Source organism: Lipophrys pholis (assembly GCF_963383615.2).
Source record: "Lipophrys pholis genome assembly, chromosome: 17".
NCBI lineage: Eukaryota > Metazoa > Chordata > Actinopteri > Blenniiformes > Blenniidae > Lipophrys > Lipophrys pholis.
In genome coordinates this window covers 5,457,385-5,476,446 of record NC_137643.1, presented here as the reverse complement: position 1 = coordinate 5,476,446, position 19,062 = coordinate 5,457,385, and the positions used below count along the sequence as shown (strand labels likewise).

General features: G+C 41.2%; 1 protein-coding gene across 1 annotated transcript in view; it reads right to left on the bottom strand.

Moving 5' to 3' along the window:
- The window catches only part of LOC308122936 (glutamate receptor ionotropic, NMDA 2D-like), a gene marked incomplete at both ends in the record, with an annotated part of 129,495 nt that overhangs the window by 41,168 nt on the left and 69,265 nt on the right, over positions 1–19,062 (bottom strand). The window contains 3 exons of the mRNA XM_080485119.1: positions 4,837–4,990; positions 11,721–11,889; positions 16,587–16,792. Of these exons, the coding sequence (XP_080341245.1) occupies positions 4,837–4,990; positions 11,721–11,889; positions 16,587–16,792 (529 nt within the window). The remainder of the gene's footprint in view (positions 1–4,836; positions 4,991–11,720; positions 11,890–16,586; positions 16,793–19,062) is intronic.

Sequence of the window (19,062 nt, the reverse complement as noted above, 5' to 3'; positions counted from 1 at the left end):
AATTATCCTCCAGCGCTGAGCAGCTTCAATATGAAAGTCTAGCAAATAACACTGACAACATACATACAAGAAGATGATCCCGGGAAGAGGGATTGCACATTGCTTTCTGCCTGCATAAAAATGTAAATACACTCCACAGAGATTTGAAAACCCTGTTTGAAGTGAAAACGCATCCTTTTTGTGTTTTCTTTTCAGAAAAGTTTCGCAATTACACGGTAACATTTTGAAAATATGGAAAAAGCAGAAGGACTGAAAACAATGTAGTTTTCAAATTGGGCCATTAGTGTGTGCTGTTGGCTGCCTCATGAAAGTAAACTACCTCCATACATCCACGCAGAGAACAATACACAATAATGACCAACAATGAGTACACAGACATTCGTATGGACAGACGAGCAGGTTGGATTATTTTTACTCACAACTTAAAATATGGACTGGGAGTCATGACACTCTGGAGGCAAACATTGTTACGCTCACCAACGAACACTGGGGCGAAGGTTATGGTTTTGCCCGTGTGTATTTATTTATTTATTGGTTTGTATGTATGTATTTTACATACATCCAAGGACCAATCAATTAGATTTTGGGATCGAACATCTCCCGGGTTTCCATGGTGACAAATGTGGCGTTGGCAAAGGTTTGCGCTCTACCGAGTGCCTGTTTTAGTTGTTCTTGTCCATCTACAGGCACATGCGTAAAAAACGTGTTTACTACGGCTGTGGAGTGCATGCACAATGTCAAAAAGTTGTGTTTTCCCCCATTTAGAGGAGACGGAGTCGGAGGAGCCGTTACAGAAAAGTAGCATTTTCAGTGGCTCCAAGCGCCATTGTCATGTAAACAGACACACAAAATGCAATGAAAATCTTGGGTGTCCAATAAAAATTGTTGTCGTGTAAACTGGGCATTAGTAAGTCTCTAACTTGATGAGGACTGCCTTTTGACTTATCCGTACCGGCGCTACCGCACCAGCCCGTAATGCAAACGTTTGACTTGCAACAAGACTTCCTGACACAAAGGGATTCGAACCATGAACTTCCAATTAACTTCCCTCGAGGCATCCACCTGCAGATTAAAAACATGCTCGAAGCTCCAGTTTCTCATGATCTATGAATAATCCTGCCTCCACCCAAAGGTAATTGATGCCACTCCACCAACGGACCCGACAAGACACATCACATCAATCAGTTTTAAAATGTGAGTGAAAACAACACATTTAACTGTGAATATGAAACGCTCAGGCTCTAACATAATAACTCCACTTCATGTTCATTTTAACACGCATTCTGTCCAAGTGTCTCCATTTTTCTTTTTTTTTCAAATAATTTACTCCAGATTCACACTGAGATCAGGAGTGGATTGACTTACCAGCTTTAATGAAATTACAAAAGGTTTTACTGAAACTCACAAAACACAGATATGAATATCACTATTAAAACACATAATGAAACACTTGAAAAGTTAAAGGTTAACAATAGTCCTCATTCAGCATGCTCTGAGCACAACACTCTTGAATTGATTTTTAAAACAGATACCATTGTTTGTAGAGTTTGTTTTATGCAAATGAGTCAATATCCAACATGCAGAAGTATTTTTTTTGGGTTGTTTTTTTTGTACATCTGTTCAAACAGTAGAAAGCAACCACTTGGAATCCCTGACTCCTCCATCTCCCCGACTTAATGTCATGTTATGAACTACCTGACACGTCTTCCTGCGCCATCACTCAGCCAGACACCCGAGACAGGTAATTATGCCCAACAGATGCAATTATCCCGATGGAAGGAATAGCTGGTGCAGATGTATTCAGTGTGTATCCCTGCAGCGCGAGCAACAATCAGCGGTGCAGGTTGGAAGCACAGATGGAGAGTTTAAACAGTCGCTGCGCTCTCCGCTCACAAATCAGATCTGGGGATTTCCTTTTCTTGTCTCTTGTGAAGATATATATTAATGTTTGAGCACTGTAAGTCCACAGCCATGGCTTATGATATCGAGCCGCTCTCCACAGTCATCTTGGCCCTCTCTCGCTGGTATCGCTGATGGCTCTCCTTCTTCTCGCCACTATGTGTGTGCTGAGATTCAAGTCCTCACAGCGGTCATAAAGTCTCACTCACGCACACACCGATACACACAGATACACAGCAGCATGTCAACAAGCCGCTGCTCAGATTACAACATCTGAAACGGCTCTATCGCTTCTTAAATCAAAGCCACTGTGCCTCTTTTCTTCCCCTCACTCTTTTGTGGTTAGTTCACTGCATCGCTCTTTAATATATTTCCACTGTTTCTCTCATCTCTCCATCTCTTCATGCGCAGAAATGTCTTGAATTAGTCTAAGAAGATTTGTAAATTAAGAGGCGTTATCTTAGAAAAAAAGGCCATCTTTGACTGAAATGGTCTTTTTTTTTTTAAATGACTAAAGGAAGAAGCTCACCCTGCCTCACTGTGGCAGCTCATTTGAATGGCGACAATATCAGATCTAAAGTCTGCGTCGGCTGCTTTGCTTTGAGATGCAAAGGCAGGAGTGTGAGCCTCCTCAAGCGGGAGACAAAAGCTCATCAGAAGCGAAGGCCTCTCACATGAGTGAGGATCATTTACAGTACGGCGTAGCTATCAGCACTGTTGTCCTGTTCATTACTCAGCAACCTCAGGAGCCTTTTTACAAATAAAACCCTATAAAAATCATGTGACATGTGTTTGTGTTTCGGCTGACTGGCTTTCTGTGTGCATGTTGTCCGTGTGTGTGTGTGTGTGTGTGTGTGTGTGGATTTTCTTCAGCGCTGGCCTCCTCTCAGTCTAAACACTTGCTTGTAGGTTAATTTGTGACTTTGCTTGTGTGATGCTGCGTCTCTTTGGCGTCCACAGTGTACGCTCCTCTTTCACTAATTGATTTATTGCGTTATTCAGTATTTTTCTTTGTTTTTACTTTGCAAATAAGCTTGTGTGTGTGTGTGTGTGTGTGTGTGTGTGTGTGTGTGTGTGTGTGTGTGTGTGGCATACTTGCACAACAGCAAGTTATTGCCACTTGCATGGTTTGTTTTACATCGGATGAACTTCCTTCTGCAACTGGGATTTAACTCCACCAGAAATGAAAACAAAAAGTGAATTTAACAAAAGAAATGACGTGTCGAATCAAAGAGCGACCAGGAAAAAAGAAAGGGAAGCATTTTGACCAAGTTGTCTTTCTATACCACTTCTACAAATAGGCTACCTGGATTGATTTATTCAGCTGTAATTGTTGTGGTGCAGTAGGTACTTCAGCTGTTTTTTCTTGAAAACATCCAGTTCCAGTTGAGGCTGAGAAATTCAAGATACGAATGTGCAACGTGCCGCTGAATCTTCTCTGTGATTGGGCGATTGTACTGAGAGAAGTCCTGGGGGCCAAACTGATGACTCAACGTATAAACGAGCAAAAGGTTTTCTGTCATTAGGGCCACCAATTGACCTGCCCTGCATGTTTTTGGACAGATATTTTGGACAAACCCACACATGCACAAGGAGAACATGCAAACGCCACACAGAAAGACCCCAAAACTCAGAACTAAGGTGACAGGTGTTTTGAGCAGATTTGACAAAAGAGCAGCTTCACAGGATGCCGTAATGAGGACAGCAAGAACAGCTATTTCACCCCCCAAACAGACATATCCTTTAATCTTATTACCTCTTCTTATCCTCCATTAGTCTGAAGCTAGCAATCTGGGTGTGAAAAACGTGCATCATCAAATAATATTTAATAACGTCACATAAAACTCATTGATTTCCTCCTCGTTATTTCTGTTTTCTGAAGAAAACAAGCATGTAAAAGCTCGCTTTCAGTTTCAAAGTAACCCATCAGCTTTGAAGCCTTTTTTCTCGAAACAATGTAATTCAGTACGATTCAAATTTCTACCAAGGGATAACAATTAATTGTGCAACATATGTTGAAATATTTAAACTTTTCATTGCAGGCATTGACAAAAAGGACGTGGAATTCTTCTCTGTAAATGTTTTCTTTTCCTCTCCTCCTGAGGTCAGGCCTGTTCTGCTCCCAGAAACCTTTGCTTGTTCTAAACTCTCGGGCAATAAAGTGGATTTAGAAAGATTTTCCACACAGGCTGGAAAGTAATAGCAGGTCAATACTTTCATTGCTACTTCTTCTTCTACATTATCCATCTTTTACAGCTGCATGGCTCTATGGTGCTTTGCTGACAAGCGCAAGCTGTACTTTTTGCTTTTATGTTTTGGTAAAAGTGTTGGAATGGATTAGTTTGGTTGGACTTGTTGGAGGTGAATCTGAGTAAACAAACACAGAGAAAGTGGGACAGTAATACACAGAAGTCAGGTTATGGATGTTGTACGGGTGTTAGACGTTTGAATAATTACCATATGAATTATATATGGTATATTGGTCTCTACTGTAACATGGTACTTTGACACCCGATGTCCCTTTTTTCTTGACTTTTAACTAAGACAGTAGTTTTGTAGACACAATAGTCTGTACCTCAGGCCACTGCTGGCTTACATTTTGTTATAAACCCATTTTCCTGCCCCTGGTTCTGTAACATTTTGTAGAATTACATTTTCTTTGAGTGGTTTTGCTGCTTTAGTTGCAGTAAATGCATCTTAAAGCTCTTTTGTCTCCAGAAGTGCAGCGCAGAAATAATGTTGGTTCCTTCTTCGAAACTCGATTACTGCGCTAGAAAAAGTAAATTTTGGGTTCCATTTATTAGAGTTGGGTCTGCCTTGACATCTTCAAGATTTTTAAAGAAGCAGATTAATGAACTAATGACAACAAGCAGTGGCAGCTCCAAAAACAGCCGCCATGAACCACCAATATGGAAAGACCTCATGTGACAGACTCACCAAGGAATGCGGAGGGTGATACGGTGCCGTTGCTGCGTGAAACCATGACGCTAATCCCCGTCTCCACGAATGGAACCGAGAACTCGACCACCTCCGACCGTTCTTCGTTGATGGTGAGTGAACCGATGGCCATGTCCGCCCTGTTGTTCACCACCTGGAAAACAAACGATGTTCAGTCAGGTCACCAAACGGTTTAAATTACAAAAAGCTGTTGACTCGTGGCAGTTTGGATAGCATTAACAGTGCAACCAGACCAATGCTGATGGACTTTGTTTTTTTCTCCCTTCATCCTGCGACAGTTCGTCTTACCATGTGACCCAAAAGCCTCACACTTGTACATGTCTGCATGCTGTCAGGATCTGTCAATTAATTATTTTAGGATAAAGATAAGAACTTGATCCTTTGTCCAGCATTTACTGATAATTACTTAGAGAATGACTTTCAGTTGTTTTGTTTTGCTCCTCTGTAAAGAGTGATTTTCTGCTGTCTTTTGCGTTTGGGTCTAAGTCTTTGTTCAGATGTGTTCTGCAGTGGTGAGTTTCTTCTCACAGCTGAGGAGCAATAAACCTCAAACCAGCAACGTGGTGTCAGAAGCTGCTGCAAACCAGATTTATTCCATCGCTCCTCTTCATTGTGAGCGTGCTGTACAGGACTTCATTTGTCCATTGCACTGCACATTTTGCTCGATTGCTGGGAGCCTACCGTTTTCAGAACAAGGCAGGGCATTGCCATTGTGTTCAATCAAGCACAAACGGGTGTCAATGAGAAGAAAAAGGGAAGAGGGGATGGTCTGAGCAGAGTGTGTTGGATCGTGCTGGGCTCTTCAGAGCTCCTCTGACGGCTGTAAATTAGACTCGGGTGGTCAGAAGGTGAAGAAGTGAGGAGATTCATGGCTTGTGTTTCACCTGGCAAGAAATACAGGTCACTTGACTGCAGCTTGGGGATTTTTGGAGGTTAAAAGGAGCTGGCTGTGGACCAGCGGTTCATTAATAAGACCTGGCCGGGCACCAAAAGTTGGGAAAAGACAAAAGACTCTGGAGTTATGAGTCGACACCATGGAGATGCATTTCACCAGACACCGCCCTTAAAATGTTCTTTTTCTTTAATGGATCTCCATCAAACCTCCCAGTTTCCTCCTCTCTGTTGTCGCGATGGTTTGATGTCTTTATGTGTGGATATATTTGATGAAAGCTTCCTATGTTGTGCGGAACTGAAAGCGAATCGTCCGATTATGAAAGTGAGAAAAGCTTAATCTAAAATGACTCCAATGTACAAACACGTCCATGAACAATTAAAACAATAGTTGCATGGCTAATTGCTTGTGTCGGACTAAGAATAGATAATCAGCTGTTTTGTAAGCAGTGATCAACAAATATAACGGCTATATCCACCACCTGAAAAAGCTAGGTAAACAATCGTCTTCAAAAGCTGCTTTATACAAAGGAGAGACGCAGAGTCTGAAGTCTATGACAGGCAACAATAGGAAAAGGGTACATCCAGGAGAGGTAAGCTTATGCATGAGCAGAGGAAAACAGACGATTCGCAGTGGAGTGGACAATTAGAGACAATTACCTGTGAATCTGCAATTACACACACAGCCAATATTCGTGATGCACATATGGTAAAAAGTGAACAGCAATATAGTGCTGGCAAGAAATGTGTCTTCAAAATATGAAAGAAATGTGAGATTAATCATAATTAATTCATAATTGTTTTATTATTAACGGATCAATTTTCCCAACCTGTCCAGGGTTTGTCCTGCACTCGCCCCCACAGTTAGTTGTGATTGGCCCCGGGAACCAGAACTATACCTTTACTTTGAGACTTTTGTGCAGCGAAGCAATATCTAATGGGTGGGTTCACATGTTTCCGGTTTGGTCCAATTAAATCCAACCCTGGTGCCAATGCTGCCGGCCTGCTGCCCTCCTGTGCATCAGTGTTTTCAATAGCTTCCAGACAAACTCCAGTGCAGTTCAACTGAAAACAAGCACGGACCTAGGAGCTCAAAACAAACCAAACACCGGCTGTGACAAGCTTCAGATCAACTCTGTTATTTGGTATCGTGTGAAACGTGGGACTTCCTCACACTGTTGTGGCTCTTTTTCATATTTTACGAGCTGTTGACGAGTTTGCTCCTGGTAAAAACACCACCACAATGATCCAGCACAGCACTGTTGTGGAAATAATGGAAGTTTTGTTGTCGTGTTGTCGGTTATACTTGTACACATATATTGAATGAAACCTTGAGTATATTAAATGAAACTTTGAATATACTGAATGAAAATTGACTGACGTCAAAAAGGTACTGCCAGCATGAAAATGGTCTTTTTCAGCATTTCTGTCGTTTCCGTGTAAACAGACATCACTGTCAAAATGTTGCCGTGTAAACATGTAATACTTCTGAAACAAAAAGGTAAAAACAATGCATTTTCACCTGAAACATTGTCATGTAAACAGGGCCGGAGCGTTCTGAAATGAGCCACCAACATGTGCTTGTGACATGTGGAAATGTCTCCTTTATGTACTTTATGTCCGATTTATTGGACAATAATAAACCTACAAAGCAAAACCTTGAGCCCCAGCGGTTCAGAAGAAGTGGAATCTTTGAAAAGCAAACAACATCAACATATTGTTTTTTTTTTCCTATATTGATCTTAGAATAAACCGTTTTATGGCGTCTGTCAATGAACGGGATGCACATATGTTCAGTTCAATGACAAGTGCTGAGAGAGAAAACACTGTAGAAACTACGTGTGTTCAGTCAAACCTTCAGTAGATAAGAGCAGACGGGAAACTTTTACAGTTTGCTTTTGAAGCCTCCAGAGACACTTTAAAGTGAATTTCTACAAGCATTTGATTATGTTCAGGTTTTGCACTTTGATACTGTGTCATTAGTCTGTCAGGATCAATCAATTCAAGACGATTATTGCATTTAGTTTAACTGGGTCACTTAAGATATTTGAATACAGCTCGGGCTGAAAGCAGCACCTGTGGCACTTCTGCTCAGGAAATACTTCAGTGCTGCAACAGAGACACATTACACCGGGACGATGATTCACAGCAGAGGATGAGAAAACATTAAGGACGCAGGAAATTACTCCCTGAACGGGAGGCATTCACTGAAAAGGGACAAAAAGAGCAAGGCTGACAGACATCACGAGAAATAGCAAAAAGTGATTGTTAAAGTTTTTGGTGTGGTTTTTTTTGCACCTGAAGGACAAGGACACTGAAGTCTGAAGGATCAGGACTCATTGGTCTTTAGTGAAATTTCACTTTGTTCAGCACTGTAATGGGAGTTTAAAGTAAAATGGGCACAATGGCGGCACAAAAAGAGATGGAAGGACAAACAAGCTTCTTTTTTGAACAGAGCGGCTGCCAGATAAAACCACCAAGGGCAGAGCAGTATGCCTTTTAACGCAGACTGTTGTCCGTGTCCACGTGTCTGTCTGCAGAAGCAGCTTGAGGCAGGAGGTGTACGGACGGATGGATGGGCCGACACCTAAGCATATCTCGATTGTGGGGTTAGGCTAGCAATAGGCAAGCTCAACAAAGAAAGATCTGTCAGAACAATTCAAAATCGAAGCTTATTTGAACGGGGTTCCTGCATTTTCTATCATCATTTACATCCTTGTTTCATGAGGAGAACCAAGAGTGAAGAGAAATGAATGAATGTCAAAAATCAGGAGATATTAAAAGTGTGTACTGGACGAAGCTTAATGTTCCCATGCTGTTTTTGATGAAGTTTAAATGGTAAATTGACTTTTATTATAAAGGGCTTTTCAACCGAATCAGCAATGGCAAAGCACTTTGCACTGGAGGTCAGACACACACACACACACACACACACACACACACACACACACACACACACACACACACACACACACACACACACACACACACACACACACACACACACACACACACACACACACACACACACACACACACACACACACACACACACACACACACACACACACACACACACACACACACACACACACACACACACACACACACACACACACCAATTCCAGGCTTTGGGCACAGATATACAAATCATTTGGTCCAAAGGAGCTGTAAACTGAATTATCAGCTGACTGAAGAGATTAAACGCAACCTATCACAGATTTGACATTTCTGAAAGGATATGTGGGAAACTAAAAGGACGTCGTTGACGATGTTTTTTTACACGATAGAGATGAATACTGGACTCAAAGTTTCTAAAGTACAGATGACCAAGTTAGATTGTTATTACGGTGACTGTCAACTATAAAGCTACCAAGACCCAATTATTATTGTCCAATTTGCCACAGCTGTGGTGTACATTGGCAGTGGCAGCACTTCAGAAAAGTTGTATTTTCCCCTGTTTCCATGGAAACTGAGTCAGAGCATTTTCAAAAAGTTTCACCTTGGGAGCGGTTTTCAGAAAGTTATGTTTTCAGTGGCTCCAGGCACCATTGTTGTGTAAAAAAAAAACACCCAAAAGGCAACAGCAGTTTTGTGTTTTTGTTCAATAGAGCTCGATTAATGCAGGGTAGTAAAAATGTGCAACACTTTTCTACCACGACTTATAACAATAAAACTGAGAACAAGAAGAATAATAGCTTCCAGCGGGGCACATAACCTTCAATCAACACTTGGAGGACTTCCAATTTTTAAGAAGTGAGAATCCAAGAAGTGTCATTTGGTCGACTACAATGGTTCTCACAAAGATAGCGGCGCAGGATCACAGTCCTGAACACGCTGTGGTAATTTGCATCCAACTCCATGTTAAACCACCTTATTAATCCAGCCACCAGAGGGGGATTGGCAACATGGAAACAGCTAAGTATCTGCCAACACACACACACACACGCACACACAGCGATGCTCTCTCTCAGCTTCTCCAGCACTAATCTTTTTGACAGCCCCCCTCCATATTTCCTCTCTTCTCCTTCGATTCGGGTCCAATCCTCTCTCACTGGGTCACGTTTTAAAGGATTTGAAGGAGGATAAAAAGAATTTCACAGGAGCCCTCGAATCGAGCCCTCTTTTTGTAAACACAACAAAAGGGAAGAAGAAAAAAAAGGGATAATAAGGAAAATGCAAGTGCCACTTTACAGGGAGAAATTGGGAATTAAAAACATAGCAACAATATCTCACTCAGCCACATACAAAAAAAGAGGTTATGGTGTGTTTGTGATCAGGGCCGCTGAATTTTAGAATAAATTCCCCAGAGGGGATGCATACTGTGAGCTGTGCCTTCTTTCAAGTCTCAACTCAACACAGATTTCCATAAACTCATACTTTATCTCTCCCCGATGTTACTATTTGAATTCTGGTGGAGGGAGACGTTTGATGGATCTGGGGCTGCACCTCCTTCCTCTCTCCACAGTGAAGGAGAAAAAGAAAAGAGCCCATCTTCGTCTGGTTTACTTTGCAGTCACGAAAGTGGTTATAAAGTTGGGAGTACAGCGTGCTAATGCAACGGCTTACTGGAAGTTTTCATTAACGCATATTATGTCACATAACTTCCTCGATAAAGACTAAATGCTACAATGGGACGATAAGAGACGCTTGTACACAAGCAGAGCTCATAAAGCACAATTAAAACAGAAGCAGGTTTGTGTGTTGCATCATGAGAAAGTTCATTAAAATAAAATAAAAGTTGTTCATTGATTTATTGATTGATCGAATGACTGATTAAAAAAAGGGGCGGGGCTTCCTGCCAGTATATCTTTTTACTCAGGAAAATTACAAAAATAGCGTAACATCTCTGATATTGTTTCAACGTTAAGGTTTAGTCATGTTGTTTGTTGCTTCAGAGTCTTAGAGCGAGTTGGCCTGTGATTGGCTGAGAGTGGAGAAGGGGGCGGGCCAGGTGGGTGTGCAGAGACTGCGTGTGTGCGTGTGTGTGTGTGTGGGGGGGGGGGGGGGGGGGTCAGTTTGGAGGAGAATGCGGCCCGGATCTATTCAGTAATAAAGCACCTTTTCCGTTCCAATGTCCTGCGGGACGATACAACAGTAACGCACAGCGACTTAGAGAAGTAACTTTAATTTCAGTTCTGGTTTAGAAATAGTAACACGTCAGATTACTTGTTACTGAAAAAGTAGTCATATCAGAGTAATGCGTTACCAACATCACTGCTGCGGGGTAGATGGTGGGTGGCTCAGCCAATGGCACATTTATGCACTCCTGTGACCCTGCAGGGCTCCATATCACCTCATGGTCGCAGCAAAGTCAGTGCTTATAGGCTTCACCAGGCCAAACAGCATCATAATAACCGATGGCCTTCCATCAGAAAGAGCCGTTCTACTCTCTGAAACATAAACATTGCTGATGTCCAAGGTTTGTGTCATTAAACTCAATTTATTCTACTGGACTCATTTCTGTCAAGAGGACGCCCACATGTCTGGTGGCCATTTCCATTTGGTCATTTACCATCAGTCCCTTGTCTCACACAATTTATGGGAAGTAATTGACTAACTGCAGGTCTCCATTTGGACCATTATAGGCTTTTTTTTGTCTTCTATGTCTAAGCGGGGGTCCATATTCCAGGGGGTCCATATACAACACTACACCGACATTGTTCATGCAAAGTGCTGTTTTTTATCCTGAGTCTTGCTGTCCTTATCCATGTTATATCTGCACACGTTTGTCACATTTTCTGCATTAAAAAGATAACGATGATCACATGTAATTAAAAAGGAAGGATTGAGATCAACCTATCACCTGTATGGTGTGCACCAGCACAAGCATTGCTCAAAACATAGTGATTGCACCAGTTTGTCATACAATACAACAGTCATCTCAAAAAAAAAAACAAAAGTCTCCATAAGCAAGCAGCAAACCAGTTGTCTTGACTAGACAATGAGATCGTCTGTAGCAGCGACCTTACCTCTCCCACCATGCCGTTCCACTCCCCGTCGATGTTCTTTCCATGTCTGCCATTCGTCACCAGGTAAAGGTCGTAGGTGAAGCCAACAATCTTGGCCAGTCGCTTGAGGACGTCGATGCAGAATCCTTTGCAACAGTGCTTCATGGGCCCCGAGCTGTCCACCACCAAACTGCAAACACGAGGCCAGAAAAGACACTTAAGTAACGTACTGAACAGTTTCATCTTCATTGTTTTTAATCAAGGATGATTTGGCCGGGACAGACTGTTTGGCTGAAATGACTTTCTCTGGGGAACGGAAAACAAAGAGACGAACACCTCGGGCGGGAGGAAAGAGAATAGAGGAAGGTATGAATTATTGTTGGGGGACTGTGAGGGGATCGATACTGACAGTTTGGGCTGTTGTGTTTGGAGAGGAAAGGCTCAACAGGCCAGATAGCTCAGGAGGGAAAAGCACCACATTATTAAAACCCAACCAAACTCCATTTGGTGCACTGAGATACTGTCTGACAACATAAAAAAAAAAATAAAACAGCAACCCTGCTCCGGCCACAGCATGCCTATATGCCTGAAGTCTGAGTGTCCATCTTGAAAACACTTCATTCACATTGTGAGAGGGTTACACATATGAGGTTCCAAGTGCATGTCGATGACTATCAGCTATGTGGCTGCTGCGCCCTCCATCAACTCTCCATGGCAAAGTGCCCATTTGATGCTCCCGCACTCACTCTGCTATATAGAAACCTTGTGGCTCTGTTACCTAGAAACACAGCTTATGCATTCTGAGGTTGTTTTTTTAATTTATTTTTTAACAACACGCTGTGCTGAGATCAATTTTCTGAGACAGAGTTGGTCAAATTATTGTAAATGTCTTCACAAGAAGTGTGTTCTTCCAAAGACTAAAGCAGCTACAGCACCACGCGTCTTTCTTTTTTTTTTTTATGTCTTTTGTATGTTGCATGATTGTTAAAACCAGTTCAGGTCATATCGCAAAGCGATGCATTATATCAAAAGAGCTTTTTTCCTCAGATAACGGCAGGAAAAGATGAGAACAAAAATCAGCAACACAGTGGAGAGAAGTAAAACTGGCACATAATTCATGTCATCAGAAAACTTTGAGGAAAGTGAAAAATAAACAATTTGGGAACAATTAGATAATTATATAAAAAATAAATAAGAAACAAACACCATCATATACCACTTATACAATCTGTTGTCAAACAGATCCCAATCATGATCATTCCACTATTTATAGCTTAAAAATCTTTAACATTTCTGTACTGAACTCCTTAATGGGTTCTACAGAATATAGTGTTTGCCACATCTTTTAAACTACTGACTGAGTCCTACAACATAATATGTGGTTTGCATGAAGGTGAAGTAAAGACTTAGTCCACATTCTGTCACTGCACTGGTTTGACATGCACACAGCTGATAATCAAACATCTGGTGTAGTGTTGATCGACTGGGTTGGTTTCTACCCAACTGGAGCTTGTTTTAATGTGTTACACAGAAATATTTCGGTTGCTTTCACTATGATTATTAACCTGCTGACCTGATTTTCACTCACTGTACTTAAGACTAAATGTTCTACATTAATCTGTTCCAGAGAAAGCAATAGAACTAAAAGGTCATTTTATATGTACTGTAAGATTGATTTGTTTTGTATAAATGTTGAAATGATGGCAGTGATTTTTCCCACAACCCAAAATATAATAAATAATGGGTTTAATTGACTGCACTAAATTGTCCTAAATTAATTAATTGCGATTCAATCTTAGCTGATAAACTGAAACTGTTTGAATGTGAGTGAAAGAGAAAAATTCTTCAAACGCTAAGCCATAAGCTGAATTCAGTCGTACTTGATATGAGTGCATGTATCATTGAAAAGCCAGTATACTGCAGTATACTGTCTGTTCCTCGTCTGCATCGCCCACATTGTTGTATTTCTTTACTTGTCTTGTTTGACATTTCTTATTTAAACTAACTAAACCCGATAAACAACAACGAGACACGTATAAAAGAAGTACACTGGAAATAAAGCAGCCACCTTCGAAAAAGAGCAAAGCGTTGTATTGTTTGCTTCATGTACAGTCATAACATTTGATTTAAGATTTCACATTTTGACGTTTTCATGGAAGGTTTCGGCACAAAGCACGTTGTGCTTCAGGAAGTTTAGTGGATTCTACATTTTTCAAAAATGCCACCGTGAAATGAGTCTGTGATCGTCAGGACTGAACTTAACAAAACGTGGAAGTCACCAACCATCAAGGTGGTCACTCGTCCAATCCACTGCATTTATTTTAAATCCTAAACTCACAGTGTTTTTATGCTTTTGTTTTAGTCCTCGTAAAAGAAAAAAAAGAAGAAAATGCTTCCATAAATGCTGTTAAGTTTCAGTGCTCGGTTCAGCCCGAGCAGCTCATATCGATGTTTGTTTTCAGTGCCAAACATCCAAATCATGACCTTGTTGTGGTGACATGGGGAAAATAAAAGCTTAAATATCTGAGGCGCCGCACTGCAGCAAGATCAGAGGAGCTGCAGCAGGTGAGAGAAAAAAGATAACAAACCAATTACACAGTGAGAACTTAAAATATATTATAAATAAAGGAGAAAACGGAGCGGCGAGTCAGGAGAAACGCTGCAGTCTGAGTAAATTCATTAACCGGAGAGAAAACCTCTCCCAACCAATAACATTGATGGAGAGTGAACTCGTTATCATCCTATTGGCCGAGTCGTCCGCTGAAGGAAGCTTATCAGGGAGACGCCAGATCCAAACACACACAAGCACACACAGTGTTCTGACTTGTATTTCAGTGAAAGGGACTTCATATTCACACAAAATAGGATGATGCTGAATGTATTTATACAGCTGATCTTCTGAGGGTTGGAGCAAATTGTCTGATGTGAGAAATAAAAATACTCACCGCTTGCTCCATTTCTTGCAGTATACTCTGAGGAGTTCTGCTAATAGATTAAAATACAATATGCAATGTGCTTTAATACGTCTGAAAAGATTTGTATTGTTGAGCATTGTGTGTTTTTAAATGAAATTGAATCAGAGGTTCTGCAATTTGTTTGTTTCTAAAGGCATTTCCTCAGATGCTCTCCACAACTTTTACTTGCAGACTTTAGATTATAAATATATATTTTCTGTGTCAAACCACTTTTTCGTTCTTGCAATCTTTCTGTTCCACGTATTTGCAGAAGGAGGTAATTTAGCTTTACACGGGATCTTTGAATCAACCGTAATGATTAAATAGTTCACATGTTTTAGTCATGTTAAATAATCCTGATCTGGTACAATTTTATAATTGCAATCGATTTTATAGTCCGATTTTATAATCCCACGCTATATTTCAGTGAGTGCTTTGTTTGACTTCAGAGAACTTTTTGTTATTTGTGAGTGCTACTGGGGTACACAGTTGTGCAGTAGTCTGCGTGGAGTGTGTACGTTTTCCTTGCGTGTTTTATTCTAATAAATGTACACTGTGATGGACTGAAGACTTGTCCCTCGCTCGTCGGCGGCTGGGATTGGCGCCTCAATAGGATAAAACCGGTATAGATGACCAGCTTGTAAACCGAATTTGCCGTACGATTGCTGCACGAACCAAAGACTTCTCAAAGGAACAAACACAGGATGTGACAGCTGTCAGAAAGCTCGCTGCAAATTTTTCATTTGAAAGCATTTTCACTCCTTTCAATGTTTTTGAAAGCATATACGAACTTTTAGAAACTACAATTACCACGACACACACTATTGTAAAAGCTCTGACTTTTACTAAACACCATAAGAACTTATAAGTCCAGAACGTTCACACTTCAGAGGCTGGTCGATGCAGTTGGGATTTCCTAATCCACTTGCTGTTAATCACCTGATTCATTAAATGATAACAACTCTGCTTCTGAGATTTTAATGTCGAGCTTTGACAGAATAGTGTTTGGTCTTGATTCTATAGTACAACATACATTTCATGGTACGGATGGATGCAAATTAAATCTCTGGGATTATTAATGTTGTTATTGTGAACCGAGTCCAGTGACAACAGACTGAGAATCCACCGTCAAGCTTTTCCCTCCAACACCTGCAGATGGTGAAGATTTACTGTCCTGCTTGTGGACATGTGGTGAGACATTTCAATTTCACAAGGGATCAGAACATGGCACCTTCTGATATCAAGATGCTTTTTTTCCTACTACTTTTTCCAACTTCATCAACTTTTTTAGGGACTGATGGTATAGCTATGAATGGGGAAAACTAGAAGAAGGTGTTAAGGGCTTGTAATGTTCTGGTGACGGCGATAGTTTTCTCATTTACTTTGTTCATGGTCAAAGCGAGTCATCCTGCCCTTTCACTTTCTTTGACATGTCACGAAACCTACTTCAACTCCATCTATACTTATTTCTGTTACAATTGTTTGAGCCATTCTGGATGATTTCAAACCTCTCATTATGCTGTTTTAATCAAACTCAAATTGAACAAGGAGATGATGAGCTGTTCACCACCGCTGTGCCGTGGAAAGAGTGAGAGTAGTGTTCTGCTCTAATGGCTACTTTAACTGTCAATTGATGTCAAGAAAGGTTGAAAAGTATCACAGAGCAAGAAACTAAACCGAGCGTCTGAGAATGTTTAATAACAAAACCCATTATTGGCCATATAGAGCCTCTTTGAACGGTGTGTGAGTTCACTTGTTTTCACCTGAGAAAATCTACACTCATTACTTTAACTGTACTGCACAGACGGTAACTCGGGTCGGGAAGCTTGTTCAAACAACTAAAAACTGTTTGGAAAGATGGAAGCACAACATATAAGATTTCTCACACAGCCAGGGCTTCGCAGGGGCGGTGGTGGTGGTGGTGGTGCAATACCTGGAGTTGACGGGCATGCGGCAGGGCACCGAGTCCCGGATACAGGAGCTGGTACCCGGGTCGGCGGGCTCCACGATGACAAAGGGCCTCTCCTCCAGCGTGACCACTCGGAGGTGCTGAGCGTCGTCCAGGGGCTTCAAGAAGGAACCGTACCGAGACCAAGGATGGTAACGAAGACGCAGATGTCCGTTCTCCCACCAGCCGACCTGGAGGAAACAAACAGATGGTGAAGTCCTTCAGTTCCCCCCTATGTTTTTAGCAGATACCTGGAAGGTATGATGAAGAGCAACAGTTTAAAGAAGATTCATTCATTCATCTTCTCCATTTCCAAGCATTTGCATTCTAAAAACACAGCAAGTATTGGCCCCAACATGCACGCTCCAGCATTTTCAGTGGTTTCCATGTGGATGGAGATCTTTAAGAACGTTTTTTTTTTCTTTTTTCTGAAAACTTGTCTGAAACGAAAACAGGAAAATGATGCAGTTGATGGTTGTCTGGTAAACAGGCTCTAAATAACAAGTCTCCCTGTTCAGGCCCCGTGTAGGATAAATCCATCCTGGAGTCACTGCTGTTTGATAAAGTTTAGGCTTTAAAATATTTGGTCAGACGGTGTTTGGTTTGACAAGTTTATCGCGTTTCATAACTCACTTGAAATTTAAGGTTGATTTAATCTTCTTGTCCTGTGCAAGTCTGAGTCTCTTCAGTAGAAATAATGTGTGTAATCCATCTATTCACGCCACCATCGCATACTTTTTGTTTTGCTCTTTTCAATTGTACGCCTGTCGTTTCTCCTGTTGCAAGCACTTACGCATTTAGCTTGTAGGTTCAAGAGCTGCTGAGACATGAAATATCAACAGATTTCAAGTAAAATATTGCCAAACATTTTTGTTCAGTGTTAATGTGTAATATTTTTTTTTACATACAACCGACTTTTTTTTTTTTTTTTTTTAACTTGCAGGTCATTTGACTAGGATTCAGCATAATAAAGTTGATAGCACAATTAAAGATGTCATGGAATCACAAAATGTCCATGGCAACAACTCAATTAATTTTAAATCAACCGAATTTAAAAGTTAAGTTCTGGCCACAAACTGAAACATTTACATTTTAAACATTTAGCAGAATTTAACAGACTTCAATCATTCGATTAAGATGTGGCGACTCCGTCATAGAGAACCTCAGTCTGCCATGTTTTCAATGTTTTCTCCTACAGCACATCGCAATTTAACAATTGTGTCACCATGAAGCTCGACAGAATGTACAATAACAACAGGACTGTGGCCTTTCAGGACCAGCAATTACACAAAAGTAATCTAACTTCAAGCCCAATGGAAGTGAAATCTTAGCCTTCACAAAGCTGCAATCACTTTGACTCGAAACGCTGCTGCTGGATCTGGCAAGAAGAGAATCCAGAGGTTCATTCAGCTGTAGTGGATAAAAGTGTTGAAAATAATATCAAAGCAGCGGTCCAGTACTTTGCCATAAGTCCATTAGAACTTGGGGCATGCTTGTGTCCCAGTTATTTTAAGAACTGTGTACCGAGCTGCACAACATTTCATTTCTCTCCTCATGCTTTCAGTATCTGTTGCGCTAATGATGGAAAAAGCCCCCGAGACGAGTCTGGAGCTGATGTTCAAAATGATCTGCTGCATTACGTTGCCATGTATCACTTGCAAACACAGAGAAGTACATAGGTACTCCGCTACTTTGACTTTGACGGTGACTGATTATCCCCGAGTCTTTGCATTCAGTGATTGGTCCTGGTGTCTGGAGATCCTCAGAGCTGCACAGAAAGCCTCCGGGGACAGCGTTACAAATCACAGAACAACGGGAACCCGACAACTCTGATTGCAACTTACTTAAAGTACGTTAGCGGATATGATGACCGCAGGTAGCTCGGTCCATCTGTCTGCTGGCTGGATTATATCCACTGAGGCAGCTAAAAAGGAGAATGTCTCCTTGAATTGTGCGAGCCGCACAATAAGCAGCCTGTTTACTATGGCTGAGTTCGTTATCTTTGACTACAAGATGATCGCTCCTGGACACTACTGGCTCAACAGTTTACAGTGACCCACATCAAATGTGTTTACATCGGCTGAGGATTTTTCCTTGATGGATGTGCAACAACGATATGTCAGATGTGTGATAATATGCTGAATGCTCTGTGGTCAAATATTCAAACCATTACTTTCAGAGGACGCTCTGGTGCATCAGACCTGGCTGCTGGGATTTGTGGAGAAAAATAACCTGCAAAGCCTCTTTAAACCCGAGCACGCACGTGATTCTGTTGCTCATCGGGACTTTAGGATTACCTTCACCTTAATCGCTGCGTGGCTGGAATCAACCCTGACTTTAATTTTAATTGTATGACTGGATCTTGAACAAAAATCAGATGATTAACTTTTGGAGGATTTGCTTTTGTTACTAAGTGCGGCTGTAAATTCTAATTCTCTTATCAACATCACAGCTTGCATTT